This window comes from Rhea pennata, chromosome 33, assembly GCF_028389875.1.
Source record: "Rhea pennata isolate bPtePen1 chromosome 33, bPtePen1.pri, whole genome shotgun sequence".
Classification (NCBI taxonomy): domain Eukaryota; kingdom Metazoa; phylum Chordata; class Aves; order Rheiformes; family Rheidae; genus Rhea; species Rhea pennata.
The window spans coordinates 207,275-222,322 of record NC_084695.1 but is presented as its reverse complement, the minus strand read 5'-3'; the positions used below and the strand labels follow the sequence as shown (position 1 = coordinate 222,322).

General features: G+C 53.9%; 3 protein-coding genes across 3 annotated transcripts; 2 read left to right on the top strand and 1 right to left on the bottom strand.

The window, feature by feature from the left end:
• Positions 1-236: 236 nt before the first annotated feature.
• Positions 237-1,837, bottom strand: UBL5 (ubiquitin like 5). The gene is made up of 5 exons (XM_062598432.1): positions 1,750-1,837; positions 1,566-1,626; positions 1,391-1,474; positions 856-893; positions 237-488 (listed from the first exon to the last, which is right to left on the bottom strand). The coding sequence occupies exons 2-5, from the start codon at positions 1,619-1,621 to the stop codon at positions 445-447; spliced, it is 222 nt and encodes a 73-aa protein (XP_062454416.1). The 5' UTR covers positions 1,622-1,626; positions 1,750-1,837; the 3' UTR covers positions 237-444.
• Positions 1,838-1,873: 36 nt separating this feature from the next.
• FBXL12 (F-box and leucine rich repeat protein 12) lies at positions 1,874-4,131 on the top strand. Its single transcript, XM_062598431.1, has 3 exons — positions 1,874-1,995; positions 2,079-2,151; positions 2,287-4,131. Exons 1-3 carry the CDS (start codon positions 1,892-1,894, stop codon positions 3,058-3,060), a joined length of 951 nt encoding a protein of 316 aa, XP_062454415.1. The 5' UTR covers positions 1,874-1,891; the 3' UTR covers positions 3,061-4,131.
• Positions 4,132-6,495: 2,364 nt separating this feature from the next.
• On the top strand, positions 6,496-10,053 carry LOC134152730 (hepatic lectin-like). Its single transcript, XM_062598324.1, has 6 exons — positions 6,496-6,587; positions 7,454-7,608; positions 8,245-8,319; positions 8,904-9,055; positions 9,480-9,592; positions 9,921-10,053. The coding sequence occupies exons 1-6, from the start codon at positions 6,496-6,498 to the stop codon at positions 10,051-10,053; spliced, it is 720 nt and encodes a 239-aa protein (XP_062454308.1).
• The last annotated feature ends 4,995 nt before the right edge of the window (positions 10,054-15,048 follow it).

Genomic DNA, 15,048 nt, shown 5'->3' with positions numbered 1-15,048 from the left:
CATGTCCCGCCCCTTGCGACAGCTCTCGGCGCCATTGGTGAAAACACGCGCCAATCCGGCACTGATTAGCTATGGGCCGGAGGCCGCATTGATCCCGGAAGCGATCGCCGGGCACGTGACAGGAGGGCCAGACGGCAGCCGGCAACGCACAAAAGAGGCCCGAGAGCGCCCGCCCTCCTCCCAGCCCCGCCCCCCCGGCGGCGACACCGGCCCCTGGAGCCACAGCACGACGGGAGTCGAGGGATACGTTTATTAGAAACTAGTGAAAACGCCTCCGAGAGGCTGCAGCGCGTTTATTGCCTCCATGAGCGAATCCAGGGGTGCTGGCACAAATCTGGGGGTGCAGGCACAGCCAGGGCTCCCGGCTCTCCAGCCGCATGAAAGGGAAGGCATCAGCTACACGAGGCGGGAAGGGAAGGGAAGGGAAGGGGGAGGGCGCTGCAGCTACTGGTAGTAGAGCTCCAGGTTCATGCCATCATGGATCTCATCTGAAGCAGCGAGTTAAGGTGGTTCTCGTGCAAGGAGAGGGCCCCAGACAAGCTTCCCCCAGCACTAAGCTACAGCACCTGCAGCTCTTTGGCTTGTTGTACAATATTTCAGCTTTCTCCCAACATCACAAAACAAAGTGTTTATCAGAGATGTGTTCTATAACTGAGGCTGCCAGTACTGTAGGAAGAGTATAAGCTCTGTGTGAGCTCAGGAAGTTCAGTTCTCCTTGTGCTGTCTGCTTGGGTTTTGATGTGTGTGCTGGTCCAGTGTTTAGGCTCTGAATGTTGTAAACGTTCAAGATCTCAGTGCTTACTTAACTGAAGTTTCCCCAGAGAAATTTTACCAAGACTACCGCAGCAAGGATACAGTCTCCGAGCGTGACGTGGTCCTTAAAGATCGTGTACCTGCCATTATTGTAAAACAGATCAGTACAGCACACATGATCCAACACAGGTTAAAGCAAAGGAAAATGCCCTTAGGGTTGTGCAGCCACAGCCTCACTGATAGCTCTGCTCCTATCAGCCACCCCATGAAAGAGCAGCGCTGAGATTGAACGAGGTCTTTAAGCTACCCATGACAGCAGAGTCTCAACGGCAGCACTCACAAAGCAACGCTGCAGGCTGCGTGTGAGAAATAGCAGCGTTACACACGCTGGAGTGGAGGGAACCTGAAAACACACCTGGATTTTCCTCTTGAATCACCCAGGGCCAGGGCACAGCAGGGCCTTCGCAGTCGGAACAACCCCCAGCGGTTCGATCCCGCCCATACCATGATCCCCAGTGAGGGCACGGCATGCGCGGAGCCGTTTCCTGAGGACCTGGGGCCACTGGAGCCGCGCACCGCATCCCGAGAGCCCCCGGCCTGCTCGCCGGCTCCCTCCCGCCTCAGCCCGACCGCTCACCATTTCTTGAGCACGATCTTGTCCCAGCGGGTCCCTGTCTGCGCCGCTATCAGCTTCTTCAGGTCGCGGATAGAGTCCTCGGTGCTGGCGGCGCCGTTAAGGAAAGCAGAACGGGGAGGAGCCTCCCCCCCGCCCCCCCCCGGCCCGGCCCGGCCCGGCCCCAGCGCAGGGATACTTGCATTTTACCCGCACCTTCTTGCCCAGACGGTCGTTGCAGACGACTTCGATCATCGTTCCTGAGGGAAGAGAGGCGGAGAGGCGTTACCGGGAGCGGGGGCTGCGGAGGGAGGGGAGCACCGGGGAGCCGGAGACACCGGCGGGTGAGACCGGGGGGACCCGGGCACCGCGCCGCCACCCACCCGGCCGCGCCGCTCTCCCGCCGCTGCGCAGCTCCGGTGCCGACTGCCCCACCGGAAGCGGAAGCCGCGCGCACAACTGCTGCCGGCGCGGCCCGGATGCGGAAGCGGCGTCCGGCGGAAGCGGCGCGTTGCCGCGGCGGAGATGGCGGAGGCGGCGCCGAGCGCGGGGTTGGCCGCGTTGCCCGACTCGGTGCTCCTGGAGGTCCTGGCGCTGCTGCCGCTGCGGGACCGGCTGCGCGCGGGCAGGTGGGGCCGGGCCGGAGCGGGGGCAGCGGGCAGGTGGGGCCGGGCCAGGCCCCGGTGGTGACCGGCCACCTCTCTCCCCGCAGGGTGTGCCGGCGGTGGCGGCGGCTGGGGCAGGACCGGGCGCTCTGGAGACACGTGGACCTGAGCTCGCACCAGGTACGGGGCCGGGCTCCGGGCTGGGGACAGGTACCTGTCTGGAGCAGCCCGGTGGGGGCCAAGAGCCGGGCCGGGCTCCTGGGGGTCGGGGCCCGCTGGCCCGCATGAGGGATTTGCCACTTCCTTCTCACCCAGCTCAGCTCCCGGACCCTGTGGCACCTGCTGCGGCGGCACTTGAATGATGGACTGCAGACGCTGAAGGTGAAGGGCGCGCTTTGCTCCTCCAGGAAGCACGAGACCCTCTCCCCCGCGCTGCTGGCCGCCCTCGGGAAGCAGTGTCCCCAGCTGGGCCGGCTGTGCCTGGCCGAGGCTGACCTCCGCCCGCTCCCCTACCAGAGCATGCCTGCTTCCCTGAGGATATTAGAACTGAGTCACTGTGAAATCCCCTCTGCATGGTTCCAGGGAACTGCCACAAATGCCCTGCCGCAGCTGCAGCATCTCATTGTGCGTAACGTCCCTGCCTTTTGTGATCAACATCTGCTGAATATCTCCTCCCAGGCTCCTCTGAAGACACTGACCTTGTCTGGCACGTACCGGGTAACAGATGCAGGAATTCAGAAAGCATCTGTGTACTTGGGGGGGTTGGAGCACCTAGTGCTGCGCCACTGCGTTATTACTGACTCTGCTGTTCATTTCATTGGGCGCCATATGAAACGTCTCCGGCTTCTGGAGATCAGCAATGCTTATTCCTTGACAAACGCAGGTTTGGCTTGCCTAGCAACCCTGAAGTGCCTAGAAACGCTGTGCCTTGACCTCTGTGATAAGTTCTCTCCTGATGCCATTGTTGCTTTGTGCCAAGCACTCCCCCAGCTGAGCAATCTCAATTTAGATGGGGCTCATTTTGAAGACGAGGCAATACGTAAAATTCAGGCAAGTTTGCCTAACTGCAGCTTTTCACATGCTCCTTGATACAGATATTGAAGTAAGTTGTTAGCAATCTAAGGTGGCAGGACACTCATCCTTTGTCACCAAGCCTCAAATGCTCCCTTTTGGGCAACGCTTCCCCTCCCTGCCCCCGATAGCCATTTAATGTGTCTTTGGGAACAGAATTTCCACTGGGGCTGAAATAGTCCTGCGAAAAGAAGAAATTTTCACATAACATGAACAAGTAACGTAAAATGGCTTGGTGGGATCTTGCTTCTGGTGGGATCTCTCCATAGAGCAGGCAAACCTGAGAGTTGGGGAGTGCACAGCAGTTGACATTTGGGAACCCTAGTGGTGAACTGACTGATTGGCTTGACCAGTTGAACTGACTTGGCTGACCAGAGAGCGAGCGAGCATGTGCATGTTCATATTACATTTAACCTCCTCCTCTGCCCCTGTTACACCCCCAGTGCTAAACATCGGGCAGCAGTTCAAACAGCACAGAATTCAGGAGACTAAGTGAGAGGCCCTCCTGCCACAGGAGGAGGTTGAGCTGCCCCAAACCTAGAACTCCAGTTAATATCTAACTCTGGTTACTCAACCACTCTGTGTGTACGTTCCCAACTTCCCTCAGAGGAAACACTTAAAAGACTGCGCTTCAGACACGTACTGCCAAAGCTGGTTTGTTCTTGGAAGAGTTCAGGTGACCCTGTCCAGACACTGAGTGTTTTCAGAGTCTGGGCTGTCTTCGTGCTTTTATCTTATTTTTCAAAATGCAGAAAATTTTGGTCCTAGATCTTCCTAATTGTTTGTTCCTAAAAGCATCCCTTCCTATTCATGTAGGGAAAGGGCACCTGTTTGTGCTCCTGGGCATTAGAGGGAGCTGCCGTTACCTCTCCTTGTCTTGCTGGGCTGTGCTACCTTGAGCAGCCACATTGCCTTATTGTCTTTTATTCACATACTCGTTTTACTCAAGACGTCGTAACATGAGTATATGACAGAAAAACCTTACCAAACATTGCAACTGAAGTTTTGTGACATTGCTCTTCTGGACTGTTGAGTTACCTAAGGATGTTGTTTTTAATCAAATACTGTATTTATTAAATAAAAATGTTTTTGACTGTTAGCCTTCCTCATGCTGCAAGATTTTGACTGAATTGTCATAGATGTCTTTGTTAAAATATGCAAGTCAGGCAGCCTTTGACACTGCACAGTCAGCGTGTGCAGGTGTTAACAGCTGAAGACTTGCTGTCCTGGGATAAATGTACAAGTGGAGAGTTGCACACAATTAGCACACTAATCAATGCAGTGATACAGACCCACTGAAAGCTCAGCACAGGGCTGCAAGACTTCCTCAGAGAAACCCATGGATTTTGTCTTCCAATTTAGCTGACCCTTCTGTCGTAGCAAAGTTTTTCCCGTATTGAAGGCGCACATGCGGAATTGCAAAGAACTAAAACAAATACCCAAGTCCTGAATCCTCTAACATCTTGGTCCCCTACCCAAGAGGGTCCTTTGTGCCGTTTGCTTCCTCCCTAATCAAGATTGATGGGGACGTGAACTGATGACGCCTGCAGCACTGTAGCTGTTCAGCCTTTTATCCCCTCAGGAGCTACTGGAGACCTTGCAGAACATTCTCCTAGGAAATAGAGCAGCAGGATTGCTGCCTTGCTGAGTCTTCTGTCTTCTCCCAGCCACCCTCTGGTTTTAGATACGGCTGTTTTCACCCCCTGCCTTCCATTCAACTGCAGGTTATGCAATAAGCTCTTTGGTTTCCAGACAGACCTGGATGGCAGTGACCCTCTGTGATGAAACGCCATGCATCACGCTAACAGCTGGGTTTTGTGCCCTGGCCTCATTCTGGCTTGCTGTTCTACATACAAAGAATCTCTGTAGCTCTGGGGCAAATAAACAACAGTAAATGCCCAAGCTCTGCTTTGGAAAGCATCCCAAGGCTGCTGGCTTAATAACTACTGATACATGTTTATCACAGGTACAGAGGTTTATGCTGGAGTAATTACCATTATTAAAACTTCAGCATTATCTGTCCCAGCCCTCTCTGGACTTGGAGAGTGAAAGCAAATCAGCAGAAGTAAAAATTAAAAACACAGCAAAAGCACTCAGTCAATCAAAATGCAGTTTGATGCAGCAAGAATCTAAATGTTCTCTTTCAATGTTTGCAGTGGGATATTTGCAAGCCCGATAGCACAGTGTACTGAACAATGTAATGTAATATCTGTCGATCCCAACTTGCCAGTTTTCCATTGTCTCTGCAGAGCTCGTAATTACTAAACACAGATAGCAGGAAACAGCAATTACAAGCCATATATGCCACAGAGTGGGCTTTTCATTGCACTAAGTTTTGGAATCTGAGTACTGCAAGTTACGAACTTTAATATTGGATGAATACTGGATGACCCTGGGATGACAGAAATAAAGGACTGAAAGGGTCTCCTTAGAACACATTAGTTCTGTTTCTGTCCCTTCTTTCACACATTTACTGAAGTATTTTATTTTGGCAAGATTTTTGGAGGACTGTTCTAGAGCCTTATTGTTTCCAATTTCTAGCCTAAGCAGTGTCCTGGATTGGTTATCTCCATTTCATCTTTTGCCAGCGTTATCCTTTAATGTAAATGGTTCTTCTCCCAACCCTGTCCTACTGCTGTCTATAAACACATGAAATCAAAGAAGTTTGGTTTTGTTTGTTTGTTTTTTTAAATACAGATCAAAAAACTTAGCAAAAATGGCTAAAACCTGTGTGTTTTGCAGTGAAACTGGGGTATAAAGTAGGTCTCAAAGTCATATTGGAGTTGAGAGGAGTGAAAATTCACAACCGCCAAAGTGAAAAGCTAAGTTTCTATCATACAGAAAACTCTGGGAGGTTTGTGAAACTTGTGGATTATCAACCAGTACAGGGGGCTCCACTTAATTAGAAAGTAGATACTGCACATCTGTCATGCATAGATTTATAAGGCACATCATTAACACAGATGCTGTATCAGCCCTGGATCCATTTTATTTTCTTGTGTAAGTGCATCTATCGGGAGGATCATTTTGCCTTCAGCAGTTGCTAAGTAGCTGCTTTTCCAAGCAAGAACACTTCCTATTTTGCAAAGTAGTGTTTTTACTCTTTTATACTTGAGGGAACAGGTTCAGAAACTGGGAAGTTGCACTTTGTACTCCAAAGTGACCATAAGCATTGCAAACGAAAAGAACATTCTGTTTGGCCAGATGAGAACCTTCAGTAAGATTAGTTATTGGAAGTTGACACAATCCAAAACAGTAATTTGAAAAGACAAACCAATGGGATACAGTCTAAAAACTGCTCGTTAAAATTTAACTATTGGAGCAAGCACCTCCAGAGTTATTGCAGATTTTCTATTCTAAATATTCTAGTGAGCAAGCTTCCACTTACTTGGTCCACATCCCAAGGCTAAACAAAACTGCCTCTGTTTCTTTAAAACTCACCAGTTTAACAGGATGGATGAGGAGTGTCTTCAGGACGAGCTGCACATTTTTAAAGGTAAATTTCTGCAAAGCTTCCCCTTCAAGCCACTGCCCCCAGGAGAGAGGTAGGAGCAACAAGAGCAGCAAAGCTGGATCCTGTAGCATAGTCTTTCTTTTCTGATATGCCCATGTGCTTAACTTCTAGAGGAGATGAAGGTCTCACTACTCCTACCTAACCAGGTCCTTGTGTGCTTAGGCAGCTTGGCTAATTAACTCTAATGGGATTGACTGGTAGAGGTGAGGAAACCCACCCAGTAAGAGCTGTAGTGTAGGATTGTCCCTGGGGTAAAGACTCAGAATATGGGTGAAGGGGGCTTTGCTGCAGATGTGGGGTGTTGCTGATGTGAAGGTCTGCAGCTCCTCTAAAGCTGTTGATTATTTGGGTGCCCAACAAGCAATAGCTGAGAGTACGAGCATTCAGTCTGGAAGTGTCCTGGATCAAAGTAAAACTGGGTTCCTCCTGGAAACTTCCCAAGTTGAGCTCCCTAAACTGAGTGACCTAGCACCCTTGTAAATCTTCCAAGGGTAGGTCCAAGGTTTAACAGCCCTGAGGGGAGAGAAGAGCAGTTGACATCAGCTAGGGACAGAGAAGAGTCCTCCCTTTTGAAAAGGGTTAATAAATAGCCAGAAGGGTTTAGAAACACGTTATGTTCCAAAATATATGCGATAAGGTTATAATTTCTTTGGAGGAAGCTTTGGCTTTTTGTTTTGCTTGTGTGGCAATTTGCAGATCATCTGCCCTGCCCTTTAACAAGGCCACATCACTGCTAATACAATGCAAGTCTATGATAGCTGTTAGTCAGCTGTGCTATAGATGGTTTTGAGCATTATAATCGAATTCTTGGTTTGTATAGCAAAGAGTAAACTAATGCAGGTTATTTATTAACCCTCCTATAAATGGAATCATAGAAGTTATGAAACTTTAATCTAGTTATCAGAGGGAATATTTTCACATCTGTTTCTGTGTTTGTTTTAAAGACAGAAACTTTTTCCAGCAGAAGCTGAGATCTTTTTTCACGGTATACTTGCTTCTGGCACTCTCTTTCTTGCTGATCATCACCCTGTTTGCTGTGTCACTCTCCAGAGGTACTGTGACATCTTTGAAGAGATGTTTATCTCTTGCTAATCAATTAATCAGGTAGAACCAAGAGATATATGAGGTCTAAGTGCACACTCATGCACATAGATCCCTGTAGGTCCTTGTAACCCATATTGCAACAGCCCAAAACCAGGAGTCACTGTGCACAGACTCTGTATGGGCCCATGATGGGATGGAGCCTCCCTCGAAGGATGGGAGACAGCCATGTGCACACGCATGGTGCTATCACCATCTGGCAGGGGCTCACAGGCTTTGCTGAGACCTGAGCAAGAAGGTGCAGCCGCTGGGCTTGTTCAAGCAAAGCCCCACAAGGGTATTTGTGGATCTCAGTGACGCATAGGAGAGGGCTGTGTAAGGAGAGGGACACCCAGACTGTCCCATGTAGTGACTGTTGAAGTCCATACTGTGGTCTCCAGCTACAAGCCAGGTTACAAGCCAGTATGCTGTGTCCTGGGATTCCTTTGCCCTGCAGCCTGCTGGAAAGCGGCATCCCCAGCAGGTTAAACAAGATAGAACAGAACATGTCTCTAGTCTTGATGGGTGATGTGCTTGCAGGTAGTCAAGGCATGAGTAACACAAACAATGCAACCAACAACCCAGCACCTTTCTCTTTCTTATAATAGTTTCAGCCCTTTCTTCTAAAGTCCATGAGGTGCACCTGGAACAGAAACAGAACTATTCTGGCACGGATTTTCTGTGTAAGTCTTGAATGCTACCCAAGACCACAAAGGGGTCCTGCTTCCAATGTGCTTCTCCCAGGCTTCCCCCCCCCTTCTGCAATCCTCCTAAAATATCCATGTAGTGTTCCTGCTCTGCATTTCCTTTACTAAGGCTTGTCTCCTTCTGGATTTGCCAGTGGCAAGCAGCACCTGTGCTGTCTTGCAGATGTCCTCAGGCTCCCCTGCTGAGAGGTCTTCTAGCGGTTGCCAAGAGGGCTGTATGATCATCTCTTCTAACTTGCATGGCCTCACACACCAGCACGAGGGATTCTGGCCTCAACTATGTTTGTTTGATCTGGAGTCTGGTTCCCAGAAATCTTATACTATTATATTTTTTGGGAAAAAAAATCTCCCTGCAGTAGGAGCCTTTTTTGGTGCCAGTTGCCACATTCATGAGAATCCAATATATATTAGGCTTCAGAGTCATGCCATTGTGTCTATACCAGTCAGTGTTCAGCACTGCAATACAGCTAGGAAAACCCTCATGCTGGGGTGTCTGGTGAGGATCAAAACAACTGCCAGAAACAGGCTCTCTGATTTCCCTCACTCCTTACTTTTGGCAGTGTTTCCCTGTGGTCCTGGATCCAGAGAGTGGGAATACTTTGACAAAAAATGTTACTACTTCTCCCTGCGTAAAATGAGCTGGCACAAGGCAAAGGCTGAGTGTGAAGAGATGCATTCACAGCTGGCTATCATTGACAGCTATGCCAAGCAGGTAAAGACCCCAGCAATAGCCAAGAAGGCCCAGGCTTGCCTGAGTCTCATCTGCAGCCCTGACCTCCTGCAGAACCCCCTGTACCATCCTTGTTCAGTGCTCTCACCCTACGCACACTGGCCTCAGCCTCTTGCTGGGCAGCCAGAGCAGTCCACAGCAGGTGCCTGCTGTTATCCTCTGCACCAGCCAGCAGAGAGCAGGCACAACTCGCTCTGCCCGCCTGCTGCATGCCCAGCTTGGGCGCCCGAGTTTCTGTCTTCTGTGGGATGCTTAGACACAGCAAAGATCCTGCCCCACCAGTGCCTGTCCTGCTTCTCCACATAGCAAACAAATAGCCAGATGCAGAGCTCCCACTGCCCTGAGCCTGTTCACCTTAGCAACTGTTTCCTGGTGCATTCCCTCCTGATCCATCTCCCTGCTGCAGAATTTTGTCATGTTCAGGACAAGGAACGAACGCTTCTGGATTGGGCTCACAGATGAGAACTTGGAAGGAGAATGGGAATGGATCGACGGGACTGACTACAAAACCTCATTCACGTGAGTGCCAGCCTGACCTTCTCTGCCATGCCCTCACCCTAGAACAGCAGGCACCTTCCCCACCTGTGCACACCTCCAGATCAGCTCAAAGGCACTTGCAGCCTGGATTTCCCTGCTTTGCTCTATACCCACCAAGGGAGGCCTTGGAAAGCAGTATGGGACAGGCACTTACACCAGGTCTAACATGGTATCAAAGACAGGAGCTGGCATCTAAAGTCATCTAAAATTGGATAATTTTAGCTAGTGCCCACCCTTCCTGAGTGATAGGGAAAGCAGCACCATTCAGGCCAAGCTCTGGGATGCTCCCTGGGGTTCCCTCTCTCCCCAGATTCTGGAAGGAAGGAGAGCCCAACAACAGTGGTAACGAGGACTGTGCCCACATCTGGAACTTCGGGCAGTGGAATGATGTCTACTGCAGCTATGAGTGCTACTACATCTGTGAAAAGCCTGTGCCCACATGAAAGGTGTTGAGCAAAGCCAGTGTGCTGCACCCAACCTGAGCTGTTTGTGAAGGCAACATCCTGTGCTCCAACACTGTGGATGCTCCTTTCTGTTTTTAATTTATGCTATCCAAGTGTCCATTTTCTGCTGGTTCCTCTCAGCCAGTGGAAACTACACTGTCATGAGGAAGGACAGAGGTGGACTTTAATGGTCCTAAGCAACATTGGAGGAGTCCTGGTTCTCCACAGGGAGCTCAGCTTAATAAAGGACAATCATTGCTCTGGAGCAATGCTCTGGTTAAAACGGCCTCTCTGTTTCTAGGTGTGCTTGTGTGTGCAAGGGGAGTCAGGGTGAGCTGGGAACCGCAGCAGGCACAGATGTCGTGCACGTCGGCAGCCAAGCCACAGGACAGCACCCCTAGCAGGAGCACACAGCAGGCTGGGCGCAAGTGGGGCAGAGAGTGTGCATGTGGGAGGGTCACCCAATGCCATGTCCTTGGACAGGCCTGGGGCAGCTCTCCCTTGGGAGCATCAGGGATTGGTGGCTTGGAGTAGGCTATGGCATTGCCAGACCACATCTGAGGTGAGCCAGCAGAGGTGCCTCCACTGTGAACCCCTCCTGCTCCAAAAGGGGTTTGGTGCTAGCGACAAAGCTGCATCTCTAACTGCAACTCTGCCAACCCTGGCTCCACTGCCTGCTGTTGCCTTCCTTGGAGTTGGGGCTGCTCTTACCCAAAGATCCTGCTCCCTCCTGGCTCAGGTCCCTGCCAACAAAGCATCCAGGCCAGGCTGTGGGACACTGAGGGTTTCAGTAAGCACTGTCTCTGGGGAGGTGGTGACAGCAGCAGCTGGACAGGAAATGAGATTCAGTGTTCCTGTAGAGAAAAAGAAATCATTTTCATAGCTTTTCCCTTTTTTTAGTTTGAATTTCACATTACAAAATTGCCCAGTATTTGTTTGTCACCAGACAAAACTTGATCATTGTTCAATTCCCTGTCACTTCACTAGTGACTGGCAAAGGTACAGCAAATGTTGGGGAAGGACCATTCACATCATTCATGTCTGCACTAATAGCAGTTAATGATACCCAATTCTTGAACTGTATTTCCATCCATCTCAAAGCCCTTGCAAGGAAGAGAATTTTTTTTTTGCCTTTTTTTTCCTGTTGTATCACAGCATTCCCAGCACCCAAACAAGTGTTATTATATCTGCAATAAAAAAAAAAGTCTATTCACCTGGTAGGACAGGGCAGACTTATGCTGAACCTTGGTACTGAAATCCCTCAGCAGTCTGTCTTCAGAGGTGTTGAGCTCTTCTTTGATGTATGGAGATGCTCGAGTCAGACACTCATGTCCCTGGCACCTGAATCCTGGGCTGGACTCCCCTTTCCCTGACACGTGTACGAAGGGCGCTCCCTTCACAGTCCCCCCCTTTGATGTGTGTCCATACTGATGGTGTGCCCACCACTGCTTGTCTCCGCTTGCACAAGACTGCCTGGCATGTCCCGGCTCAGACAAGCTGCCGCATAATGTGCTGCCAAATGGGTTTCAGGCACAGGCTCTTCTGTGGCTTTGCTTGAACCATGAATGGGCCCCTGGTCTAAAGAAGCCAGAGACAGTGTCTCTCTCTGTGTGTGTGTGTGTGTGTGTGTGTGTGTGTGCGCGCGCGTGCGCGCATACGTGTGCGGGCATACTGCAGAGAGGGAATGTGTGCATGTGTGAAAGCACTCTGCAAAGTGTGAGGTATGTACACGAGTGTGCGCACTGCAGGGAGCAGATGTCAGCCACTTTCAGACACCAGCTACCGGAGTGCCCGGCTGTGCCCTGCCCACGGGCAGCTCGGGACAGCCCCTGCCTTTTCCCCCTTTCACTCGGGGCAGGCACTCACCTGGAGGCCCGGCGCGGTAGAAGCAGCAGCCCACCCCAGCCCCGCACCTGCAAATGCCGCGGGCACCCACCGGGGCCACCTGAACTGGGAGCTCCAGCAAGGCGAGCCTCAGTCTCCACCCCACGCGGTGCCTGCGGGGGCAGCCACCGCCCCGGGGTCCCACCTCGACCCGGGGCAGCCTGAAGTTCTGGACTTGCTGCCGGCCCAGGCGCGGATGCTCTCGGGCTCGTCCCGGGAAGCGGCGCTGGAAGCCGGGCAGTGGGGCGCCCCAGCCGGCCCGGTCCTGTTCGGCTCGGAGCGGCGAGCCCGGCCGGCCAGACCCGGGCGCTGCTCCCGCCCGCGCCTCCCCGTTTTCTCCCCGCTCCCCGAACGACGCCGAGGGCAGATTCGTTTGCGAAACCTGGGGAGAGACAAAGGCATCGAATCGGGCTGAGCTCGGGCCGGGGCCGCGGGGCTCCGGCCACCCGCCGACGGGGCCGGCCGCGCCGTGCCGGGGCCGCCGCCGCCGCGGGACGGGCACCCGGGGCCGAGCGGGGCCACGGCCGCCCCGACGGCGGGAGGACGCGCCGCCGCCCGCCCTGTCGGTGACACCGCAACCCCCGCTGTGTGCAGGAGCCCGGGAGCCGCGCGGTGCACCCTGAACCGGCGGTGGGTCAACGGCACCGGCGACGCGGAGCCCCCGGGCCACCCCCACCCTCGCCGCCGAGCCCCCCGTCTTGGGGAGCTCCGCCGCTGCCAGGGCGCCGTCGGCATCGCCTCTCCAGGGGCTCTTCGCTCACGGGGCTGCGCCGGCGCGGGGGGCGGGGGGGGGCCCGGGTCCGCGGGGGTCCCGCCTTGATGGGGCCCCCGACGCGCTCCCGGCTCAGGCGCGCTCCCGGGGGAGGCGGGGGGCGGCAGCGCTCACGGGCGCGGACACGGGCGGGGGCTGCGCGCTCTGCCCCGCGCACAGTCGCGCCCCTCTCCGCTCCCCGCCGCGCCGCCGCCGCCGCCGCTGCCGCCGCTGCCGGCGCGGGGCAGCCGCGCCCCCGGTAGGTGCCGCGCGCGGACGGGGCGGGCGGGACGCGGCGGCGGTGCCCGGGCGGCGGGGGCTGCCCCGCACGGGAACGGGGCGCTCAGCCTGCGTGCGCCCCGTCCGTCCGCGCAGAGCCTGCCCCGAGCCTGCAGTGGCGCGGCGGGGGCGCGGCACTGGGGTGCCCCGTCGGGCCGCCGTGTCCCGACGGGAGGGGGGCAGCGGCGGGGCGACTCGCGGCACCGTCGTCGCGGCTCCGCGTGGGCACGACGCCCGGGGCGGGTGCCGGGGGCGAGGTCGGTATTTACCCCAACGGGAGCGGGCGGAGCGGGGTGGATGCACACCGCCACCGCGGCGATTTCGTTGCCGTTCGTTAGCCGGAGCTCGCCGGGGCTCTGGAAAGCAGAAAACGCCCGCGGCGCTGGGGTGTCGCGGGCAGCTCGGACCCGCCGGGGCCGGCCGGTGCAGGACCCTGCAGCTCGACTCTTGCTCCGCCGGGCTCCGCAGCCAGCTCTAACGTGCCTCTTCGCTCCGCAGCCCCCGCGCTGGCCGCCGGCATGAAGACGGAAGAGGCTCCGTCCTGCCTGCAGCAGGCTACGCCGGTTCTGGGCTTCGGTGAGTGCCGGAGAGCAGGGGAGCGGGGCTCACGCCGGGCCCGGCTACTGGAGCCCCGCAGTGCGCGGCGACCAAACCCTCAGGCTCGGTTCCATCAAGGGTAGCCAGGCAGCACCCGGGGCTGCTTCTCAGTCCTCGTTGTTGCTACGCCTGGTCTACTCCAGGGGTTTCTCTGTGCCCACAAGTTGCTCTGGGACCACCTGGCCCTGCCTGAGTGCTCCCTGCGCTACCTGGGTGCCCCTGGCTGCACGACCTTGTTTGTAGTGAGCTGCACTCCTTGTTTCTCTACCTTATTTCTTCCCGGCTTGGGAAGGTGATTCCTTTCGCTGGCCTTGTCCATGTGGCAAAGGGACAGGGAGCACCACCTCGGTCAGATGGGCTCTGTGTTGCCAGTTTTGAGACAGATAAAGCTCTCGTAAGATACTGGCATGTTGCAAAGTGCCATCTTGCAACTCCAAAGCAGCTGGGGCTATCTGGGCTGGGGCTTGCACGTCCTTACAGCATGCAGTGTCTGCAATTAGCAGAACCCAAGGCACAGAGCCCTGAGTGAAGGAACAGGGAAGGCCGACAGTCCAATCCCTAGTCTGCCCAAACTCCCTGGGCAAGTCCCTTTTGTTCCTCTGCGCCTCAGTTCATTCTGTTCCATTTTGCCCTTTTTATGCAGTGCCACTGTGCACAGTGAGGCTGTTGTCTGTAGGCCTTTAGCCAACACAAATATGGATAATAGCTGGGATTGCTGACCCACGTCGTAAACTCGAGTGGGGATATCTGTCTGCACACAAGTTGTGAAGTTGCCATACCAAAGCTGCGCTGGGACGGGCTGCTCTGGTGTATGTGAGTACTGGGAGGGTCTGGTTGTGTGGCAGTGCAATTCAGTGATGGTTTGAGTCAGAACAATACTGAAATGAAGCCTCTGAAGGCAAACTCCCTTTCATATTGATGCTGCGTGACTCCCTGATTCTTAGCCCACTCTTCATGCTGTTTTCCTTTCTTGGAGAGCTGCAACATCGTTGTCTGGAATTGCTTTTTTTAGTGTATTTACTAGTTCAAGCTGTTGTATTTTTATAAGATTGATTCCAAAGCCTGATGTCTTTCAGCCAGTGTTAGGCAGAACCTCCTTTACTTTCAGTTTCAAGTCTTTCTGCTGAGCTAGTTGTGGTAAGATGTCATGCAAACCAGCAGTTTTCCCAAGACTTTTTGCATCCCTTATCCTCCCTGGACTGACAGCATCATTCGCTTGTCTTGCGTTTTGCTAAGATATCACTGGGTTCTTGGACTTGTGCTGAGCAAGACTCCAGGTGTGCGTTATCGCCCAGCAATAAACCTGGGCCCTAAACCCAGGCGCTGCCAGTGTATCCCGTGCTGGCAAGTCACAATATGTGCTGGCAGTGGGCAGGATTCTGTTGCATTCCACAAGCCATAATCCCTGGCAACCACCTCGCCTGGTTACTGAATATAACGTAAAGTGTGTTTTGACGGGGGGGGGGGGGGAGCAACCCTCCATG

Coding starts and splice junctions, on each gene's coding strand:
- UBL5 (XM_062598432.1), bottom strand. CDS start 1,621: ATGATCGAAGTCGTCTGCAACGACCGTCTGGGCAAGAAGGTGCGGGTA. Junction 1,475..1,565: donor AAGGTGCGGGTAAAATGCAA/GTATCCCTGCGC, acceptor CGGCGCCGCCAG/CACCGAGGACTCTATCCGCG. Junction 489..855: donor CCACGTCACGCTCGGAGACT/GTATCCTTGCTG, acceptor TCGCTGCTTCAG/ATGAGATCCATGATGGCATG.
- FBXL12 (XM_062598431.1), top strand. CDS start 1,892: ATGGCGGAGGCGGCGCCGAGCGCGGGGTTGGCCGCGTTGCCCGACTCG. Junction 1,996..2,078: donor GACCGGCTGCGCGCGGGCAG/GTGGGGCCGGGC, acceptor CTCTCCCCGCAG/GGTGTGCCGGCGGTGGCGGC. Junction 2,152..2,286: donor TGGACCTGAGCTCGCACCAG/GTACGGGGCCGG, acceptor CTTCTCACCCAG/CTCAGCTCCCGGACCCTGTG.
- LOC134152730 (XM_062598324.1), top strand. CDS start 6,496: ATGGATGAGGAGTGTCTTCAGGACGAGCTGCACATTTTTAAAGGTAAA. Junction 9,056..9,479: donor TTGACAGCTATGCCAAGCAG/GTAAAGACCCCA, acceptor TCCCTGCTGCAG/AATTTTGTCATGTTCAGGAC. Junction 9,593..9,920: donor GACTACAAAACCTCATTCAC/GTGAGTGCCAGC, acceptor CTCTCTCCCCAG/ATTCTGGAAGGAAGGAGAGC.